The 22,160-nt window shown below is 41.9% G+C and overlaps 1 protein-coding gene across 1 annotated transcript in view; it reads right to left on the reverse strand.

Moving 5' to 3' along the window:
* TET3 (tet methylcytosine dioxygenase 3) overlaps positions 1–22,160 on the reverse strand; it is a 299,530-nt gene that overhangs the window by 52,918 nt on the left and 224,452 nt on the right. The window contains exon 9 of the mRNA XM_069214102.1: positions 8,878–9,015. Within this exon, the coding sequence (XP_069070203.1) occupies positions 8,878–9,015 (138 nt within the window). The remainder of the gene's footprint in view (positions 1–8,877; positions 9,016–22,160) is intronic.

Raw genomic sequence — 22,160 nt, forward strand, 5'->3', positions numbered from 1 at the left:
GTCAGAATTTAACAGAAAAGAGTAGGAAATGATCACTCAATATTAAAAACGTCGAGTGAAATTGAAATTCAAAAGATTTTGAATGAATTTCTGTCACAAAAAGGCTTTGTGAGGTAGAGCTCAATGCTTCAGGGTCCTGTCAGAAAGGAGCCGGAAAAAAGAACTGAGGCAACTGCCTTTTGCTGTGCATGATGGGAAACAGGAAGACTTTACTTTCTTAAAGGCACAGCTCTATTTACATTCTGTATAATGGCAGCCTATGGGCTACACTGCCCTGCACTGTTTTATTCTCATGAGAGGTGTAAATAGAATATGAGAATGTATTTGTTATTACATTTCTAGAATAAATAGATGTTTAAACGTGAATTTACACTACAACTGTTTTTCTTTTAACAATTTGGCCTGTGTAGCTCTTCACATAGGCTGCACATTGTTATTCTTAAGTGTTTTTTGACAGACATCAGTGCTCCGGGGTCCCCGCAGGCACGCAGAACTATTCAGTGCTTATGACTATACATGGAAATCCCCTACGAGAGAAGTGCTACTTGCAATGCCCACATGTTGTACCTTCTAATGAAAGAATGATGTATCTTGTAAGTTGTTATAAAATACCTTAGTGTGTGTGCCCTCGGGGTTGTGATGTGTTCACAACTAGATCTAGTTAAAGTGTAATAACATAGCCGTATCATGTATTACCTGGCATATCCAGAGTTGTTCTTTTTCAAACCGCAATCTCTCTGTAATTGGTGTTACTGGTGTTACTCTCCTACTGTTCTGTAATGATCCACTTCATGTCATTGGCTGTATGACATTATCTGAGGAAATGATCTGTCATTATTGTAGTGTTCCATTTGCACTGGATGTTGCTGTGGTGTTCACATAAACGCACCTTTATTCTTCTTGATGTCACCCATACATAGTGGTGACCACATGGGCAGGTTTTTAAATATACTACGTTTTTATAGTTGCAATTTGTGTTTCCTAATCATCCACATCCTTCCCAGTTCCAGGCTCAACGTTTTTGTGGTGGTGGTCAGGTGGCACACACTATAACTCCCAACAAACAAGTAGGCCTTTGAGCACAGAGGATCAGGTGATGGATTGCCAAACTGGGAAGAAACACTAAATACTTCTTCTCTCTAGCTTGGTATGTGCCTCTAAGAGCAAACTAAAGGGGACTGGTGGCCTCTGTACCAGGGGAGGCTATTTTGAAGATTGCTGATCCCCTGCTGGCCCATATGCTACCTGCCAGACCTGCATTAAATATCTTGAAAGTACTAGGGTACCTGCTGCATCACTGGCTGGGAAGGCTAAGGCTGACTATACACCAGCCCTCTGAATAGCATCTAAACTTCCGGAACTGATTTGTAAACTGTTTGAAAACAGGCAATCAACCCCAAGAAGCACCGTGTAGCTTTGCTCTCCCTAAAGTGTTCTAATGCAGAGTCCTCCTTCTCTAAGATGGCTGGACACATTAAAGGATATAATCATTAGGGGACGCTTGTACATCACCGGAGAATGCTGTGGATTGCATCCACATGAGTAAGGCTCAGATACTAAGGCTCAGATACTGCTGGCCAGGCTGCAGGATTTTTGTCAGAACATTTGCTTTGGTCTCAATAGAGAGTAGCTGTAAGTTTTGTGCCTAAGTTACCCTCCAAGCCACAACAGCAAATGGGGCACTCTTCTGTTGGTGGCCTAAGTTGCAAGTGAGGCAATGTCCCCATCACCAACAGGTGGCCCCTGCTTTGGCATAGGATCAGTCAGAACAAAAAACATAATGGAGCCTCTGCTGGTAGTTGAGAAATGGCAGAGGCACAAGGGTTAGAGGCAGGCTGCACGATGAATGGTTAAGCTGTTGTAGTTTTGTAGCGTGACATCAGACAGGCTCTGGCCGCTGTCAGAACTCGGTCTGATACTGGCATCCAACAAAGAACATTAACTGAGATATGCTGTCAAACATTAATTCACCAAATATGAACAGACATGTTAGAACCTTGCACTCTGGCATGTAAAGGCACAACATTACTGCACAGCAACATAGTGCAAATAATTTTTACCACTTAGCTGAAGAACATAACTTGTAATAGGGCATCTAGCATATTTAAGGACATTCATAAAAACTCTGTGATAGCATTTAATCATAAAACCCATGCCTGTAAGTGTCATAACATTTGACTAGGTGAGGATGCAGACATGCCCATAAGGTCAAAGAACCAGCTCTACCTGGGTTATGTTTTTGCAATACGTTTCATTGACATTAATCACTGTTGGAACTTTTACAACTTGGTAAATCATGGCATTGTAGACAGTGGAGTTAGCATGTACACATATCCCTTATCAAGTTACCAACAGTGTGTTCCCCCTCGGATTGCAGTTGTGGTAACCTAGGGGTGCACACTCAAGTCATTTTTTATTTTCCTTTGTTGCACAGTGATCTATTTACCATATTCATCATTATTAGAAGACTTCCCTTAGAACCTTGGATTTATCTTACGCTCATGTATTGTTTGCAGCACTTAAATGAGAGACATGTTCTAAGCCATTACACACGTTTGTCGGGCAAGCCAGTTGCCAGACAATTCATACACTAGTACTGTATTACAGCTATCTTTGCTGAATGGGTATCAAAACTAAGAAGAATTTGCCATATTCTTTATTTTCCAAATTCTTTTTTATTGCAAGAAAGGAAAAAGACAGAACATTGCAGCAACGAAATTGACATCAAGTCACACTCAATCAACATTGTTCTTCCCTGTAGTCCCGTGATCCCCCCATCCCCTTGCCCCGCCCACAAACAAATTAAGACTTATCTGTAGCATCAAATTGTACATGTCTAGGAACGTTAGAACTCGTACGTCCAGGGCCATTTTCTTTTTTAATCAAAATCCTCATACTCGACTGCCCTCGGCTTGGACATTTGGAAGACTTTAGACAGTAATTGAAACTGATGTTTCAACAAGATATAAATCAACCTTTCCACAACAGATGACAACCAGAAAAGATCAAGGCTATACTGCTGTCAAAGCCAAATCAATGGAAGGTAAGACTCCTTTCACGTTTTCTTACTCTGAAATGTCATTCACTACTAATGATTAAAGTGGAAGTTATTTGGAAGGAATATCTAAAAGGTCAGGAGGATGCCTCACTACGTAAACCAGAAAGAGTGCAAGTATCTGGTATCTCAGAAACACAGTAGGCTCACATGGAGGTAATGAGGACAGAAGGGTAACATGAGGCAGGCTGATCTGCTTTTTCACTGTCATTGCAGCAACCAATCAAGCACTCTGCCCCTTTTCCTGGCATATGCAGCATGCCAGTCTGGGTAGGGTCTGGGCAAGGACCCACTTAGGATTCATTTGAGTGGTGAGTGTCCACCTCTGAAAGCTTGAGAGGGGATTGGGGCATGAAAGTCTGCTTGAAACTTCTGGCTTCCTGTGGCCTAGCAGTAAGTGGATTCTGAGTCTTTCAAGTCTGTGTAGTTTCTGCTCAGGTTGCCGGCCTTAATTGCTCTTCCACTTCTTTCCTCCTTCATGGGTTTGTATTTGTTCAGCAGTATCTTTTTGATATCCTTCCCTTTAAAAGACAAGCCCATGGCTACTGATGGCGTCGCCAATTCTAACTGTTGCCCTCTTGGCATCATTTTACACCATCTTTGCTTAATACATATTGCCATATGGATTACCGGATCTCCTCAGATTACACCCGATTTTTGTGTACATACAGACAGAACATCTTGCTATGTGTTTAGTGCTTATTTTAATCATAATTTGTGTGTCAATCTTTCTCATGCCCTCATGCATCACGACACCAAGCACTGCATCCCATAACACAATACCCAATACCCACACCTTGGAGGTTATTACACATAACAGGGCTCGTACAGGTGTAAACACTTACCATAAAAGCATAAATAAAAAACACCCTTAAACCGCATCCTACATGATGTAGCTTGCTCCCCATGAGGGTAAGTGCTTCAACTTACCACTTGGTTTTAGTAACTTTAGAAAAAGTTACAATACAAAAAACACAGTCTTCCCAACCTTCGTTTTAAAAGCCAAGCTTTCTGTTTCCTGGAATGTATTTTATGCTGTGATAGTCAACATGAGACATCATGTCATATCTACTGCTCCTCTGTGAACAATCTTTAAAGTTGTGTTAAAGTTATCCTTCCTATCAACCATCTTATCGCATTGTCTTTCTGAAGTACGGATGCAGTTCTTAAAGCCCCCTCAAAAGTTAATTTACATTTTGTTGGTCGACTGTGAAGCCCAAGGGGTTCAATTGTTGGTGCCAGACTGTGGAGCAATCTGAAAGAGTTTTTGGTTTAGAGACTTTTGTTTTTTTTACTTTGAACTTTAGTTAGATCTGGAGTTCCACAGGACGGTGGGACAGATTTTCCCAGGATTCCTCAGGTTCAATGGAGAAGATACAACAGTAGTAGTCTCGAGATTTACTTTTGTTGGTGTGGATTACTAGATCTTGCAGGTCCTTCATCAACTTAGAAGTATTTTTATCCACTACAGCACCCCACAGAACTAATTTCTTTAAAATCAAGGACATAACTTCTCCATTCTAAACATAATCAAGATTCTTGAAAATCCCTAAAGACTTGAAGGCTCATTTAAAGATCAGTGTACAGGAAACTCCTTCACAAACGTGACAGAGTACCCCGTCTCACATATTAGAAGTGTGTTATATCCTATAGCACTTGTAATACAGAGAACGGGATATTTGTCATGTTTGTGACACAGGATTCCATCTGCCGAAATATAAATCAGGTTCTTAGCCTCTTCAATGGTAAAGACCCTGCCTTAGAGGCATGTTCGGCTTGGACTGCTTTCATGGAAAACTGCCCAGCTATAATTTCCTATGACATCATAAAGGTAGGGTACGCAACATTTTTCTCCTCAAAGGTTTAAGATCTTATATAAAACCAGCCTTGCATCATGTATCACAGAAAAGACGAGTGATTGAAATCAGTGTCAGTTTTATACTTTTCTCCCAAGACTACATGTGGACCTGAACCAGATGTTGCAAAAAAAAAAGACAATAATGTAAAATTGGCATCCAAGTACAGAATGTGGGTAATGTTTCAGTGTAGTACTGAGTCATTTCCAACATGCTTCTGAGTTGCTCCCACTAATTGTACACACAATAATGTATTTTCAAATCAAATCATTAGTAGGGAAAGTTGTACCAGACATCAATTCCTTATCCCTCAAAGTTGTATGGTCCACCTTAAGAAAGCACACTTTCAAAGACCAATAAATAGCCTTCTTTTTTCACAACTCAGTTTTTTTAGTTTTCAAACAAAAGAAACAAAGGGCAACACTGCCACCCTAAAGTGAGCCTTTGAACACTACTCCATTAATCTTTGATTACTTGCATTCCCAGACATCTCACTATCCTCTTCTTATGAAGCTCTACCTTACTGCCTTGGTGGAAGTCATAGGGTAATCTTGTCTGGTTCCCTAACCCAACTGGGGACCATTTATGCATTTCCTTGAAATTGCATCGATGGACCTCAAGCTGTAGGCAATTTCGGTAGGCATCCCCAGGCTTTTTATACCGTTTTCTCAGCCTGCATACACCAGTTCATATTCAGGAACCATTGTGCGAGAATTGGGGAAGACCAGATTTCTCACACTGCCTTCTTGCCACAGTTAGTGTTATATTACAAACCAGCTGAGTACATTTTGGTAATGTAGAATCTTTCCATGTACCCAGCAAAGCTAAGTGTGCAGTTAGGCTTATTTTCCCAGTAACCTTGTGGTCTGCTGGACAATTCCTGACCAAAATCACTGTAGTTGCAGACAACCCTAAAGTGTGTGAACTAGCATGTGAACTAGTGTGCCGACCTGATTGCAGCCCCTTAGGAATCTGTCATTTTCACCCCTACTCATTTTCAGCAAGCAGGTCCCTGTGAAGTATCTTCAGTGGCACTAACTGAAAACCAGCTCTAACTGCTACCTCCCTGGGACACAACATGCCCAGTGTTCCTCAGTCTTATTACACCAGTATCCAAATATACTGCTCTAATTTGTTTTTGAGGGTGTCAAGCAGACCCAAATCATTATGTATGAGTGTCTGGTATGTTAGCAACATGGCATGTTCGTGAATGGGAGCGATCAGCAGCCTGTATCCTAGCGGTGACTCATCTTGAACCTCTAAGAGTCTAGCTCTATATTTAGCCCCTGCATGCTTAGCATGAAGGTATTAGTAAATCTGGTTATCTGCTAAAGCAAACTGGTTTTGTAATCCCTCAAACAAGAGTACCAGTGCTCTCCATATGTTCCCTAATTTAGATACCCTGGAGATGCCATTTTCTGAAACCCTCAACGTTGTTCAAATCTGCCAATATGCTGGAATTTCACAGCGGCATTTCTAGAGTGAGCATCCTGTCCTACCCTGTCTTCTGACCACACCTCCACCATATTTGGTTACAGTTGCAATCAAGAAGGGCTTCAGCCCTGGTCTCTTCCCAGCATAAGGTGCTCTAGTTATCTCCTTGGTTCCCTAGCTCTCCTGTCACCCCGAAGTGACAGCCCTTACTGTGGGGCAAATTGCCACTCATTAATAACCAGCAACTGGGTAGCTCAGTAGTAAGACTTCAGGTCTGGACAGGTGATTACGTCCTCATAAGGGCTCCTGGTCACCGAAGCAATAAAGCTAATCATGAGTGAGGAAATCACCAACCCCTAATGGCCAACTGCTGGAGTTATTTAAGTGTCTGAGTAATAAGCTTGGGGGATCTTTCAAATTCATGTTGTTTAATCACCACAGACCAGTCTGGCTTTATGTCCCATAGATCTACGTGCCACAACTTCCTGCATTTACATGGATTTCTGATCCGATTGGACAGTGCAAGATCCAGCAGTGCTATTGACACTAGATGCTGAAAAAGCATTTGATTCACTAGAAGGGCTGTTCATGCAGGGGGTTCTGGCAAACAAATATGGAGTGGTCCAGAACTCCTGTCATGGGTCATGTTCTTATATACCAAACTGGTTGCAAGAGTTTGAACAATGGTACTACTTCAAAGGAGTTTCAGCTAGCCTGGGTTTCAAGACCACATTTTCCCTTCTATCTCAAACCGCCCCAATCCACCTGTGGCCCACCCACCCCTACTCCTTATTCGCATTGTCGATGAAACCCCTGGGGAATTGGTTAAGGGGAGACTTCCTGATCCAGGGATCCATACTGAGGACATAATTTCCCTATAAGCAGATGATCTGCCTCTCTACCGGAAAAACCCTGAACGATCAATCTCCAGAACTCTGAAAATAGTAGAAAGGGTTGGGGAAAACTTGGGTACGTTTATGAATTGACATAAATTGCTGTAGATTCACCTTGTGATTTGTTGGCCTTCAGCACTAAAATGGACATGAGGTGTGTTTAAATACTTAGGGATGTTTATAATAAAGATCCAGAGGAATCCGACACAGTTTGGTAAGAATTCTGGAGAACATGAATAGATGTGGGGCACTGGAGAAACATATGATTTTGATATTAGGCTGAGCCACACTAGACAAGATGATTACACCACTACACAGATTCCTGTACATGCCTCAAAACACTCCATATATGGTTCCAGACAGGTTTTTCCAGAGTTGACAGTGTGACTAGATAGCTGTTGTGGGATTAACGTTCCCCTGGGATTACGCTATCAAACCTGACCAGGTGTCTAGCTAGTCTCATATGCTTCCTCAGTGTTTTCTAGTCTTGGCCCTTGTGTTGAACGTGGTTTCTTGTTCGAAACTCTCTGCCATCCTTTCAGCTGCTCACAGGCCACTGCTGGCACTGTAAAGAATCAGAACATGGCGTAATAAACTGTATAACGTAGTTCCATTTTTGTGTTATTAAAGGACTGTCTTCTATTGTACTTCCTAGTTATACTCGGCAAATATCATGATGGTTTTGTTTTCAAACTGAATGTGGGCCTCAAAGTTTTTAAAAGACCATGTTAATGTAGTAAACATTGTACACTGAGCATTGAATTGTGTAGGAAAGAAAAGGCCTACTGAATTCCACCAAGTAGGCTGTGACTGTGCATGAGATAACAATGGCATCACCACACTCAGATTACATCCAAATGTAATCGCCCATGACCCAGATACAGTTGCAAGGGTTTCTTATTGCCCAGATACAGTTTCAAGGGTTTCTTATTGCCACAAAGGACCAACTAGACATAGGAGCGGGAAGCACAAACACATTTAAATTTGTGTCAGGATATACCGATATCAGTTTACAAGACTTGTTACAGCATGATTGAACCTTGGATCCATTTAAATGTTAATGTAATTGTTAACCCAACGTGTATTAAACTGTGGAAAATAATTATTTAATGTGAAAATAAAGTAATTTGGGAACAGAAATAGGTTAACATTGCTTGTTGGCCCGGCCTTCACTTGCAGAATAAAGAATGTGGGATAGCTTTTGACATTACTCAGTGATGCACAAACTATATACCCAAACTGTACCCTCCACATGATTCTCATATACTCCTGTCTATATATGGCACAGTACTTACAAGACACATAATGAACAGGAGGACAAACCTAACACCATATCAATAATGATACAATACTGGCCGTTTATGAGGTCAGCTCAATGTTTGGTACTGTACTATGCACTCATACCTTGTTTTATACTGCTGAAAGAGTGTTTTATGCATTAATAAAGATACAAAAAATGTCTAAAAAGGTAGAAGTAGCAGTGATAAATACTGCCATCTTAATTCAATTAATTACATTGCTGATATACTAAGTCTACAATGTTCACTAATGAACTCATCTAAAATATTAACTCAAATGACAAACAGTACAGCAAATGACCAAAGTAAACAATCGGTATCAAATACATCTCCCTACTTACCACTGTGCATCCGTTATACAAATTATGTTGATCTTTGTGAGCATGAGCACAAAAGTCCATGCACGCTGTCACACCTGCAAAGGGGCGCCCTTCTTTCAAACCCAAACGGCAGTCAATCGCTACCTCTTCACTCTTAACCTGAGGAAGGAGGGAAGAAGTCAATATTACATTGTACAAATCATGAGGTTATTACTAAAAAAACCAAAAAAAAAACCACACATTAACAAAGTATATGATCATGGTAAGTGTTGTCTACTGTAAATATGAATATTTTATGGGAATTAAATGGTTACTTACCTGATGGAGTAGTTTTGCAGCTTGAAGTCCTTCTGGATTCACATGCTGTGCATTATTCTGCCATTTAGTTCCTGGGTCCAGGATTGTCTCTATTCTCTACCTCCCTCCACTCTTTTTTTTTTTTTTTCACAAAAGGGGAATCAAGGGAATCAGTGAAAAAAAAGTATGCACATTTCCCTGACCAATCTATTGATAGGGCATTTTTGAGAGGGACTGTCAGTTTGGGAAGCTGGATGCAAGGTTCTGGCCGTTGGCGTGCTCCTGTGTCGGAAACAGGTCCACTTTGTGTTAGTCCTCATCTAGTGAAGATTTCTTGCAGTACCTGTTGGCTAAGCCAAACTCTTGAGATATGCTATTCTGCCCGCTTAGTCTGTCTGCTTTTGCATTGTCCATCCCTAGCAGGTGAATTGCCCTACTGTAATGTTCCTTTGTAATGCCTAAATCCATATCTACTGTGCTAGGGTGGATACTTTTTGGGATCTTGTCCTTCCACGTTTATTAAGGTAGAACATGATCTTTGTACCTTTACTACTTTCTTCATTTGTGACTGTAAAACTTTTAGGGCTAGGACTACACTGAGTTCCAGGATTTTTATGCGTTTTACTATAGCCTCCTGGCTCCACAGGCCACTGATATTGAGACTGCTCATGTGTCCTCTGCATCCTGTGTGGAATGCATCCGTTGTAATGGCCACAGTGGGAGTTGGTTCTCTGAAAGGTCTGCCTATTATGATATTCTTGCTGTTTCACAATTGTACTTCTTTGTTTACTCTGTCTGTTACAATCACTAGATCTTCCCAAGCCCCAGTGGTCTGTGGCGAAGGCTTTTGTAGCCATTCTTGGATTGGTCTCATGTGGAGCCTATTTTTTATCAACTGTATGCATGATGCCATCATACCTGTGCAGCACTGAATGTGCCACCCACTTCAGTAGCCCTGTAAACATGTCTCAGGCCTGCCACTACAGAACTGGTGTGTGCAGTTTTAGACTACCATTTCGACCTAACAAGTGCACCCACTTGCCAGGCCCAAACCTTACCTTTTATTACATGTAAGTCACCCACAAGGTAGGCCCTAGTTAGCCCCAAGGGCAAGGTTCATTATATTTAAAAAGTTGGACATGTACTTTTGAGTTTAACGTGTTCAGGTAGTGAAAAACGATTACATTTGTTTTTCACTACTGCAAGGCCTATCTCTTCCAAAGGTTAACATTGGGGTTACCTTAAAACAACCTTTAAGTGTAACACCCAATTGGGGAAAGATAACAATTGGGAGTTTGGTGTCTCCGGACTCACATTTTAAAACTTATGGTGAAGTCGGATTTTAAATTGTAATTATGAAAATGTCATTTTTAGAAAGTTGGCATGTTCTTACTTTTACCAGTCTGTGCCTCTGTCTGACTCTGAATACATGTCTGGGGTGGATGACAGCTGGGCTCTGTGAATTCCCTCTAGACAATCGCACACAAAGGGGGCTGGGGTGTGACATATGCTTCCTGATGGCTCATCACCAAGCTGATGGGTCTTCCTGGGTTAGATGGGAGGGACAAGCTGACACACATGAATAGTGCTGTGCTGTGCCTCTCTTCACACAAAGGGCTGCATACCCCTCCTGTAGACAGTGTGGAGCTAGGGAAGTAAAGGCAGAGACCTTGTGATCTTGAAAGGTCTCTCTGGCGTCTCCTGCACCCCAAACCCCCACCAAATTAGAACTTTGCTGGAACCAATGACATTCTGCCTGGAAGAAACCTACTCTGCTGCAGGAGGGACTGCCACTTTGGTAACTGGTCTGCTGTGTTGGCCTGCTGCCAGCTGACTGTTGTGCTGTAAGAGCGACTGCCACTTTGCTACCTGCATTGCTGTGTTGGCCTGCTGACTGCTGTTTTTTGCCTGGGAATGAGAAGGACTGAACCTGTTCTCTACATCCATTAACCCAATTTCCTCCAAGGGCTTGTCGGATTTCCCCTTTCTGCAAAAGCCAACGTATCATCATCATTGCCCTAGTCAGAAGCAACGCATCGCCCCTTTGGCGCCAAAGCAGCAGTGGATCCACAGCCTGCGTGACCCGACGGTGACACACTGCGCTGCTCAACAACGACGCACTGCATTAATCCCTAATGAGTTTGACATCGACGCAGAACCTGGCTGCGAGGCTAGATGATGGAGTGACCCGACAGCGTGAAAAATATCACTGCATCGCCTTTGCATTTGTTCCTCAACGTCTGCTCCATACAAGTTACTTGTTCAGCGGACCATGCATGCATTCTGTAGCCAGCCTACCCTCTAACTCAGTCGGCCTGAACTTTAGATTTGCACCTGTCCCTCACGACCTCAAGTAACCCTTTGACGCTAATGACTTCTAAGCACTACTTTTATTGTATTCTTTAAAAATTAATATTTCTACTTCTACTGATTAGATGTCTGTTGTTTCGGTCTTGTTTTACTCAGATCCCTCTTCTCTATTTTTTAAACTGGTGTGGTGTCTTTTTGTGGTACTTTCACTGTGTTGCTGTAATTTAAGTGATGCACAAATACTTTACACACTGCCTCTTACATTAAGCAGGACTGCTCTGTGCCAAGCTATCATAGGGTTAGCACAGGTTAATTTAGGGAGTGTAACCGAATTAGCCAGACTTGCATTGGGGTCACTCCTTGAGACAGGGTGCATACCTCTGCTAACGAGAGACTCCATTTCTAACAATACTCATGATTTCTCCCACTGTCCTCTCTGACAGAGTTTGCCCCTTCAGGTAATGGCAAGCTTACTCTATTAGTGCCTATACTCTTTTGTACTGGGAAGGCTTTCCCCTGCTCAGAGTCCAGTGTTGCCCCCCATAAGTTGATTCACCTTTCCAGATTTGTGCCAGATTCTTCTAAATTGACAGAGAAACTGAGTTTGTGCAGTGCCTGTACACTGTGTTGGTCTTTACCCTGCTCTAGTGGTATGATCGTGCCCTTATGAGCAAGTCATCCAGGTAGGAGTAGACAAGGAGCTCCTTTCTTCGCAGGTGTGATGTGACTGCTGCCAGGCATTTTATGAAAACACAGGGTGCTGACTTTATCTCCACTGTGAGTTGGTGGGTGACCTGGTCTACTTTCAATCTTAAGAACTTTGAGTCTCTTGTTCATTGGTATGTGCAGGACCGGGTCCTTGAGATCTATTGTTGTCATAGTCTCCCATCCTGAGGAATGGTAAGTCCTACTGCAGCCTTGTCATTTGAAATTGTTGTGTTTTTATGTACCTTTTCAAGATTGTGAGGTCCAGGGTGGGTCTTAGTGACAAGTCTGCCTTCAGTACCTGGAAGTACATTGAGTGGATTTTATTTCTACTGCTTTCTTTTTAAATAGATCTGGCTGTTCCTTCTTTAGATGCAGAATATCCTTGAAGCTTTGATGCCTCAAGTATGTTTTTATGCCGGGTGGCATTTTTTTTTTTTTTTTTTGTTCTGTGCTATATCAGTGTCAGTTAATGTTGAATATCCATTTGTCAGAGGTTAAGCCTTTCGTTCTTTGCAGAATCCTCAGATTCTGCACCTTAACGGTGTTGTGTGGTAGGAGTGGTGTGTCATGGAGTCACTTGGTGGTGTGAGCAGCTCCTCTTGGTGCTGCTCCTTTTCTGTGTGAGGCTGCAGCAGGGGTGCCCTTATGTCCTGTCACTGTGTTAAAGTGTTGTGGCTCAGTTGCTGTGTGGCCAGAGAAGCATGGGATGTCGCTGGATGTAAACCACCTTGTGAAGACATTCCCCTACGAAGGGTGGCTCTTCCTCTGAACAAACTCCTAAACTGCGATGTGTACTCTGCAGTGTTGTCTTGTTTCATTCTTTAGAGGAAGTAATCCACTGCTGTTCCAAACAGTGATTCGCCCGTGAAATGCAAACTGACCACTGCCACTTGTATCTCCTGCATTTAAGCCAAACACCTTCAGCCAGGCGTGTCTCCTGAGTATGGTTCCTGTGCATAGTTGCTTTCTGGCTGACTTAAGACCAGTGTAACTTATTGTTTTCTCCTCCAGGACTAGTGTCCTCCCTCTTTTCTGGTACTGCTCAGTGAGATTTTGGAGGAGGCTCTCCTCCATTTTCTACAATGGCTGGTGGGCATACCTATTTAAGGAAGACATTGGAAATTGCTATTTTCCACTGCACCACTGCTGACCATTACATCTTCCTGCACGCACTTTCCATCCACTTGCTCTCCTAGTTGGGCGTTGGGCTCACTGATACTGGTGTTGAGGTGATAATGGAGCCCACTGGCACTGATTCTCTGATTTAGGCTGGGTCCATTGTGAAGTGTCTGTATTCTTCCACCATGCGTAAAGTAACTGCCCTTGAGGTTGCTGGTTCTTTGAAGACCTCCAATTCCTTGGTACATAACAACAAGCGATAACAGGTTGGGGGGGGGGGGGGTATCTGGTTCCTTCGTTGAGAAGGTAGCAGAATTTTCCGAAGACAACATGATTCCCCTGGTTCTTTTTCCAGCTTGCTGCTGTTATTGTCTACTAGACACTTTACCACCACTTTGTGCTCCTAGATCTTACCCGATGGTGAGGGGTACGAGTCAACACTCTTTCAATGAGTCCGCATAGAGCTCCTGCCAGTCATCTGAAAGTTCGGCCTCGAAGACTCCCTCTTAGTACTGTCCATCATCAGCTTTGTCATAGAAACCAAGGACTTATTTTGCTAATTCAGGTGCTGCCAGCTGCTGCAACTCCGGTTCCTTTGCTTGGGCCATTGTCTTCAGCCTCAGGCTTGACATCAAGGGTTTGAGAGGAATTTTGTTCTCTTTCAAGAAGTCACTGAAATCCTTTCTCTTGATGAGGGCCGCCAATTTGGTTTTGAAGCATTGTTTTTTCTTTTCAATGTTGCACGCTTCCTTTTGGCATTAGTGTTGAGTGCGGGTGGCCTCTTCCTCTGTGGTGATATATCCTAATCTAGGGTCAGCTTCTCCCTCTCCTGTACTCTTGATTGTCTTTCAGAGTGAAGGTAGATTCCAAGGGTTTTACTCCAGTGGTATTCTTTAGCTGGGATCTTTGGGCTGTTGTGTGACATTCGAAGTCGAGGTAGACTTCTTTATTTTGGAGTCCATCTGCTTTGGTGATCCCAGATCACCTGTGTTTCTTGGTTTCACCTTTCCGTGTCCTTCGATGATGGTTTCTTTAAAACCTTTCTTTGTTTGAGGTCGATGATCTTGATGCCTTAGTCCTGGTGTTGTACCAACACCATGTCATCATCGCTATGAGTGTATTCTAACCTGGGAGTGTGCTTCTGTACCAGAGTGTAGTGCACCCACCTCATCTAAAGATGATGAACATGCAAGGGAGATTCCGGGACGTATGTCTGAAGTTATAAGAGGAAGAACAGATAACCAAATGGTTGACGACATCCACGCCCCCAAAAAAAAGAGAATAGAAACAAATCTGGACCGAACCACTAGAAGACAGAATAAAGCACAGCATGTGAACCCAGAAAGATTAATGCTGCAAAAATATGTTACTCATCTACGTAATAATCCCAGACACCCAGAACTTCTATTCCATTACTCGCTACATACCAAACAGTTAGGAACAGACTAGCTTTGAACGGCATGCAGCCAAGCAATGAAATACAAACGGGACTTGATGATGAGTCCCTTATTGAGAAGAGCACTCCTAACATTAACTTCCGACCCCTGGCCCACCAGGTGGAGAAACTAGAATGTATTTACATGTTAAGTTGTTTCCAAACCACCCCCCAGAAGGTGCAGGGTATGTTTACAGTTTCATCCACTGTTGAAGAAAATATGGATGCAAAGTGAACGTCCTTGGCAAACTGATCATTCTTTCAAATTAATATAATCAATTCGTAATGTCTGCTGTAGGAGCATGGAAGGGCATGTGGTTCAGAAAAATTTGAAAATAGTCACTAGAATGAAAAACTCCACTGCCTATTTATGCATTGGTCTCTCTATAAGATTTCAGCCTTTGAGCTTGTTTAAACGAGCCAGTCAAACAATTATTCAGGCAAGCCAAAACATGGTTACGAACTACCCAGATCAAGACTTTCCCTTAAAACATTACTTGTTCAAAAACCGAAATAGGACAAAAAATATCAGTTCTCAATTTAATAGCAAATTTACTCTGGTGAGTTTTTGGGAATCGTTTTAGTGCCTGTAGAAGTGGACTCTGCGCCTGTGGATTTCAGTTGAGTGTGAAGAATATTGAGAAAGAAGCAGGACCTATTCTGTTCAATATATATATTTCACCCAGCATTCTAGGTGATGAGGGCGCATTGGTGAAGAGACAGGTTTCCATCCACAAGGGAGGTAATGCAACAGTTGCCTTAGAGTGCTAGAGAAATAAGGTGAGTATGGGGCCAAGCACAAAGTACAGCTTCCTGGACGCTGAGAGAGCACCACATAAGATTTCAGCACAAGAGGCTTCTTATGGGGCTTTAACCATTTACATCACTGCGGAACTGCTACGTGAATAAAACATTAAGACAGATTTTTACAGAGAAGAGTGTGGTGGTTGTAAAATTTCTGGATCCTTCAAGTAATGTCAGAGCAGCTCTGAGGTGTTTGTGGGATCTAGACCAGCAATCTCCGTGAAGATTAAAAGGAGACAAGTATGCAGCAGACATGATTTCTCCTTCGCTGGCGGAAATTGGCAGGACCAATACTGAAAAGCTTTTAGCTGCTCTAGCCAATCTACAGCAGACCAGAATGTTGCTTGCCTGCAACAACACAGGCATGGAGGAATCAATTAAACTCAAGTGCTCCAAATGGTGCTTGGCTTCACTAGATATTGGGGCATCTTTGTAGGAGTGGACAGCATTTCCTCGACATTTTCATCAATTATACCTGCCTCCCACATTCAACTACCAACTTAAGGGAGAACACAGCACTTTTTCAGATCAGACCTACACTTCAACCAGACTTGCTTTATTGAAGAAAACATGCTATCCTGGGATTAGTGTGCTCAAGAGATAAGGTTTCTGTCACAACTGATTTGTATCTCCCAAATCATCATCCCATTACAGAACTACGTTTTTCTTCCCAGAGACGATTTCTAAGTCCGCTGCCTGGCAGCCTCACTCACCATGAGACTAGAGTTACACTTTGAAATTATAAGCAAATGTCCAAATTTACACTGGTAAAAGACCCATTTCTACATCAATGAGTTGAGTATCATTTGAGGAATTGTTGCTACATATTCCATATTTTTTTTTATTTTTTTGGAGGGATTACATTTTAGAGACCCTGTAGTTGAGCTTGAGCAAAACTGTAAGATGAATATTTTCTCGTTATGAAGTTGGTCCACCCAAACCATGCGTCCCCCTCTTCCATGAACTCTCACTCACAGGCCCAACGACCGTCTGTTTGTGTTAAAGGGGATTGTCCAGGGGTGAAAGCCAATCCTAGGGTATCCCCAGCCCAAAATATTGAGCATGGGAATTGTTTGCAACTCCCCCCTGATTGAGCGCCGTATATCATCATACTTGAAGGTGTGGCCCCTGTGCCCGTAGGAGGGCAAGAAGATAGTCTAACTTTAAAAAACAAAGTTGCTCATTGGTGCCATGTAAACTCAGGATTCCCAACGAACCTGGCAGATGAAATTATAACGGCCAGGAGGATAGGCAGGGTGGGGATTCTACAAAAACCTATATTGGGGACTGTGTGGTGATAACCTTTCGAAACTTGCGCCTGGTCAGACAAATACTACACAGATTTGATCTTTATGTGAACGGCCCAGGTTTGATCTGTGCATTACCCTTGGGTTTTTTCTATTTTATTAAGTTAGATAATGGTGTCTGGCTGGATCTGATTAAGGGCTACAATGCTGTTAGTTGCCAAGAGACTTGTGCCCTGGAGGACTTCTATATTGGTGGGTTTCAATCCCCTTGCTTACCTCCCCTGCCATCAGGACCTAAAAGAGGGGGGGGGGGGGGGCGTTAAGGTTTTAGCCTCCTTAAGGAATGATTTTTCATGTACTCCCTGTTCTGTAACTTTGCATTTGGTAGTCCCGGGGATTTGGGATATTTAATTAACTTCTACTTTAATTATTCTATTAACCATCCTATTGATAAAGAAGTTGTGTACAATTTGTATCTGGCTAGCTTTCGGAGCATCCAACCGGGGGGCCACCCTCTGGGTGGATGATTTTGATATTGCTACTTGTCCCCCCTTGCTAGGGCCAGGGTGTGTGAGGTCACTGAACTGTTAGAGGAAAACCAGATGCATTTTCTACACAGCCCAAATGGGGATGGCTTGAACCGGAGCGTAATGAAGTTCAAACTTCTTTTTCAGTTTTGACTTCTTTAAGGATAGTGATAGTGTCTTGCCAACTTTTACTGGCAAATGAAAGGGTTCTACAGTTCATTTTATATTGTTTTCACCCCATATTGTCCCACTTATCCAGGACTCTTATGTTCCCGCCACTTAAAGTGATCACAACCCCAATGTCTTAGTTCTATTATGCTCCTCTTCTAAGGTGCAATTGCACTGTTGTTCCTCTGCCCTTCTGCCGTCTAAGTGTAAGGGCATTCAGCTTAGATGGAAAAAGTCAATCATAGTAAATTCTTTGAAAAGTTAATTGTTGAGAAATATGAGGATATTTTGACATGCCTGTCCGATGAGGCCAGCGATGTAGAGATTTTTGAGAGCTTTCAAGGTATCTGTAATCATGGTTCTAGCCAGATGGTCTTCCAACCTCAGTCAATGGACCTTTGTCCTTTTAAATGGTTTGATCCTAGTTACTCGTCCACTTTAAAATAGCTAAAAGATGTCCTACAAATGTACCCTCGTAACAAAGCAAAAGTTAGATCCCTTAGGGCATCGTATAAAGCCGTGATTGAGGCTAGAAAACAGGAGATCTGGAAACAGGCCTAGAATGACCTACAAGCAGTCTCTGCTCCCAGAGATTCAAGGGCCTTTTCTTGGATGTTATCAACAGGTCTTACTTATCTGAAGACAATCAATCAGACTAAATTAGAATGCTATATTTCTACAGACGATTGTGTTGACTACTTTTCAAAAATCTTTAGTAATGTCAGGGGTCTGCAAATCCCAAGTTGAGTCATCTTCACTGTCTCCTGACAAAATTCTAGCCCTGAGCAACACCATCAATGTTAGTTCTGTTACCAGAGCTATTTTGACATCTTCTGCTGGTAAGGCACTGGGCCTGGATAGGGGTTCCTATTGATGTGTATAGACAGAACACCTCTTTCTAAGCTCCTCTGTTAACAAATGTTTCCCATAATGTGGTAAGAAGAGGTTCCCAAATCCTGGAGGGACTCTATTTTGATTTCCATTTTTAAGAAAGGCAACAGGTTACTAGCAACACCCAGGAGTACGGCTAGCCTCATTACCCACTTGAAAGCTGGCCTCCATTTTTTGGAGGATTCAGTTCAAGCTGCCCTGCTATTTACTATGACTTAAGATCTGGCACTCACCTTACACATCTTTCACACAAATGGTCATCAAAGACTGCTTATGGCAAGATCACATGGCCCCTATTCCATGGTTAACTTACGTCCATAGGTCTCTTGAGGAATTAAGGCTGTTGAAGGTCTTCTCACCAAATGATATTACTAGCATTTCAAAAACATAGTGCTTTCTCTTTATACATCGCACACAAACCAAGTTAAATTCTCTAAATGTCACCTCATGAGTACAGTTTCCTGCTATTTAGCTTTAAAACAGGCAGAGGGTGTCAAACCCTACCTGTTATGGATTAAGAACCCTCAACACAGACTTTACTTGACACGTTTAGATTAGGTACCTTTCTCTTCCTAGTAGCCCATCCCCAACAGGGTATGTGGTTTCCACTCTACCAGTGTCCCTGTGATTCCATGTCTAAACAATTTTTGGCCCATCTTATGCTCTTCTTTGGCTTTTATTCTACGACTATGACGCATTTTTTTATGTCCATTATTGCACACCTTCAGATCTAGTTCTATTATTTTTTGTTTGCAACGCCTTAAACTATTGGAGTCTGAATACTACTGTTTATCTGCTGTAGGTTTTTTTTTTTTTTTAAGTCAAGCCCTTAATATCATTCCTGAATTTATCCAGTATCCGATACTTAATCCATATTTCAAGAAAATGTGTTCTATATACAGTTCTTTTTAATGGCCACCGCCATACCATACAGTAAGTGCAACCGACAAGCCATCAGTGTATCATGCTTAGGCCATTTTCAATTTTTCCATTGTTGTAAGGACTTTGGCCACCGATATGGGCTTGTCCAATGTCCAAATTTTCGGCTTCCAATGGAGGCATGGTGGAAAAGGTGACTGCTTGTAAATATGTACTTACGGCTGCTGGGTATCTCGCGGAGGCACCACAAAGCCTCTTGAAGTAGGTGTGGAATAAATTTAATTTGCCTTCATCAGTTGCAGGCCTCGAAAAATCTACCCGCCCACTCACTAAGGTGAGTGAGATTTTATCAGGTCGAGCTATTTTTAGGACCTACAATTTCGGGTAGTAAACTTGAGCGGGAATGGAAGTGATCTGATCATTCAGAAAATTAATGAGTAATAAAGATGCCTTTAAATCTTGTTTTATCTTGACACATTTGCAATCTGTTCAGAGGTCAAATGTCAGTTTGTCTTTTGCTTATCCTGAAAATTGGTGTTTACTTTTTTTCCTCTTACTACAGTTAGATGATTTTGTAAAGTGAGCTGTCTTACAATCATAGTGAAACAAAGGGCCATAGGATGTCAGTATTTTTCTAACACACAACATTTAAGTAGCTTCTAAATAAATAGTACAAATATTTCAAAATATATCCGGAATTAAAAATGCACTTTTTTTGTAATTCAGAAATGTGATGCAAAGATTTAAACAGGAGAAAAACAAATCAGAACACTTTACTTGGTGATGTCCAAATGACAAATATTAGCAGAAACTCGATTTTCAAACATTACTGAAAGTTTGTGACTACTGAAAGTAAAATGCACTGATTGGAAATAACGGTATGCTACCACTTGCTTTATTTACATATTCATTAAAAGTGCTAGTTTTGAACCATGATTAGACAAACATTCTTTTCCCGCCCAATGGCAACCCTGTTAATAAACGAACAGCAGGGACACTGGAATTATGGACTAGGAGGGGTCCAAATTATGCGTCAGGGTTGAGTAAATTATGCAGCAATCAAAGGCAAATTATGAGGCATGCTGCACCAGATTTTGCAATAATATTACTTCATTATTTTGTAATTTTTAATCTCTCTGGGCATTGGGTGCACCTCATTAGTACCAATTTAACACCCAAATATAGCAATGAGCAACAGAAATGTGACCAGTCCAGCTTTGCAAAGGGCCTTTCACTGTGTGGCAACACGTGTTGTTGCATATTTAGTAATTTTTGAACCATTTGAACTAAAAACTACATTTTTGTTACAATCTGCAGATTATGCAGCAGATGATGGATTATGTGGCTAATATAAAATTATGTGAAAAAAAAAATCGCTCAGCCTCACAACCATATAACTCCATTGTCCCCAGGAGGCAGTCAGGGGTCATGTGTATCCTATACTTGGCTAGATTTGTATTACATATGGAGCAAACATTTAGTCTATCAAACAAGAGTTTTTTGTACAGCGAGCATGCTGCACTAACATATTTAAAGGTGGTATCATATGTTATAATGAAGAAAATAGCAGCTCGGTGAATATCTGCCAATGACTACACAATTTGAAAACAGTTTATGGGTCAAGAGCATTACAGTTAGGTCAAGAAGATTACTTGAGTCACCAGACCTGCAGATCTGGTAACTTTTTATGATTTTTCGAGGTGAGTTGTTTGGGTCTCTCCCTCAGTATTCTTGATCTTAGTCACTGCATATTTGCTCTTGTTGCACTTGGAGCTTGTTGGTCAGTAGGGAATTAGCTTTGTTGCTCTATTCATGAAACAAGCCCTGACTCTAGCAAGAATATAATTGCCTTTACTTTACTTCAATCTACGTAAATGGCCCCTTATAGAGATTAGTTGACTGCCAATTTGCCTAGAGGGATTTGCTTTGAATTGCTGCTCCAAGGGTATCCGCTCTACCCTTAGAAGAACTCTAGCTTCCATAATGCAGCAGAGGTGGTTGGCCTCACCGATGACTGCGCCCATCATGACTGCTATTAAAGCAACCTGTATCACCCTTGGGTTTAGCTCACCAGTGTTATTGAGTATGTGGTAATCCTAAATAGTTTAGTGGATTTCATGCGCAACCACTGGATCTTTTAAGAGTGAGTTGTCTTGGCATTAGAGGCCTTGTGTTTTCTCACCACCTTTACATAGACATTCAGTAATGAGTTGCATCGGTGCATGTTCCAACACAGTTTGGGTCCCCTGGTCGACTTCCGGAAGCCTCTGTTAGACTAGTTAATATGTATGTGGTCAAAGTGTGCAGAGATGATGAACTGCAGAATATTGGGACTAGTCTGTCCTTGCTTAACTATTTGTTACTTAGAGCATAGAGCAACTTTGCATTGTGACTTCAACAATGTCTTAAGAGGTGAAACAGGGTAAATGCCTCGATTAGGCCATTCTTCAATCTCCAGTCTCACAGTAGGACAGAGTGGTAGTGTAAACTTTGCCTAGGGTGGTACTGCTCGAATGGATTTTAAGGAAGTCCTTAATATGATCGCAGATTAGGACTGAAAGTGTTCCATATTTTAGGAAAATTTAATTCCCAAGGACCTGCCTCTATCTTTCAGCCACTTAATGGATTGTTAGTTGGTAAGGTGTGTGAATACCTGCATGGACGTTGTACATGGTAAATAATGGGGTGACATTTTCTGCAAATATTCAGGACCTTTTCCCCGGAATTTACAGATGGTGCAAAGACCCTTACATTTGACCCTAGCACCTACTGGGAGCCAGTGCAGAGCTTTTAGGGAGGGTTTGAAGTGGTCAGGACTAGGGAGGTTCAGAAAGATTCTGGCCACCTAGTTCTGAAGTGTGAGAAAATGTTTCTTGGGGAAGTCAGTGTAAATGATATTACAGAAGCTCAGGCATGCTA

The sequence above is a fragment of the Pleurodeles waltl genome, chromosome 11, assembly GCF_031143425.1.
Source record: "Pleurodeles waltl isolate 20211129_DDA chromosome 11, aPleWal1.hap1.20221129, whole genome shotgun sequence".
Taxonomy (NCBI): Eukaryota; Metazoa; Chordata; class Amphibia; order Caudata; family Salamandridae; genus Pleurodeles; species Pleurodeles waltl.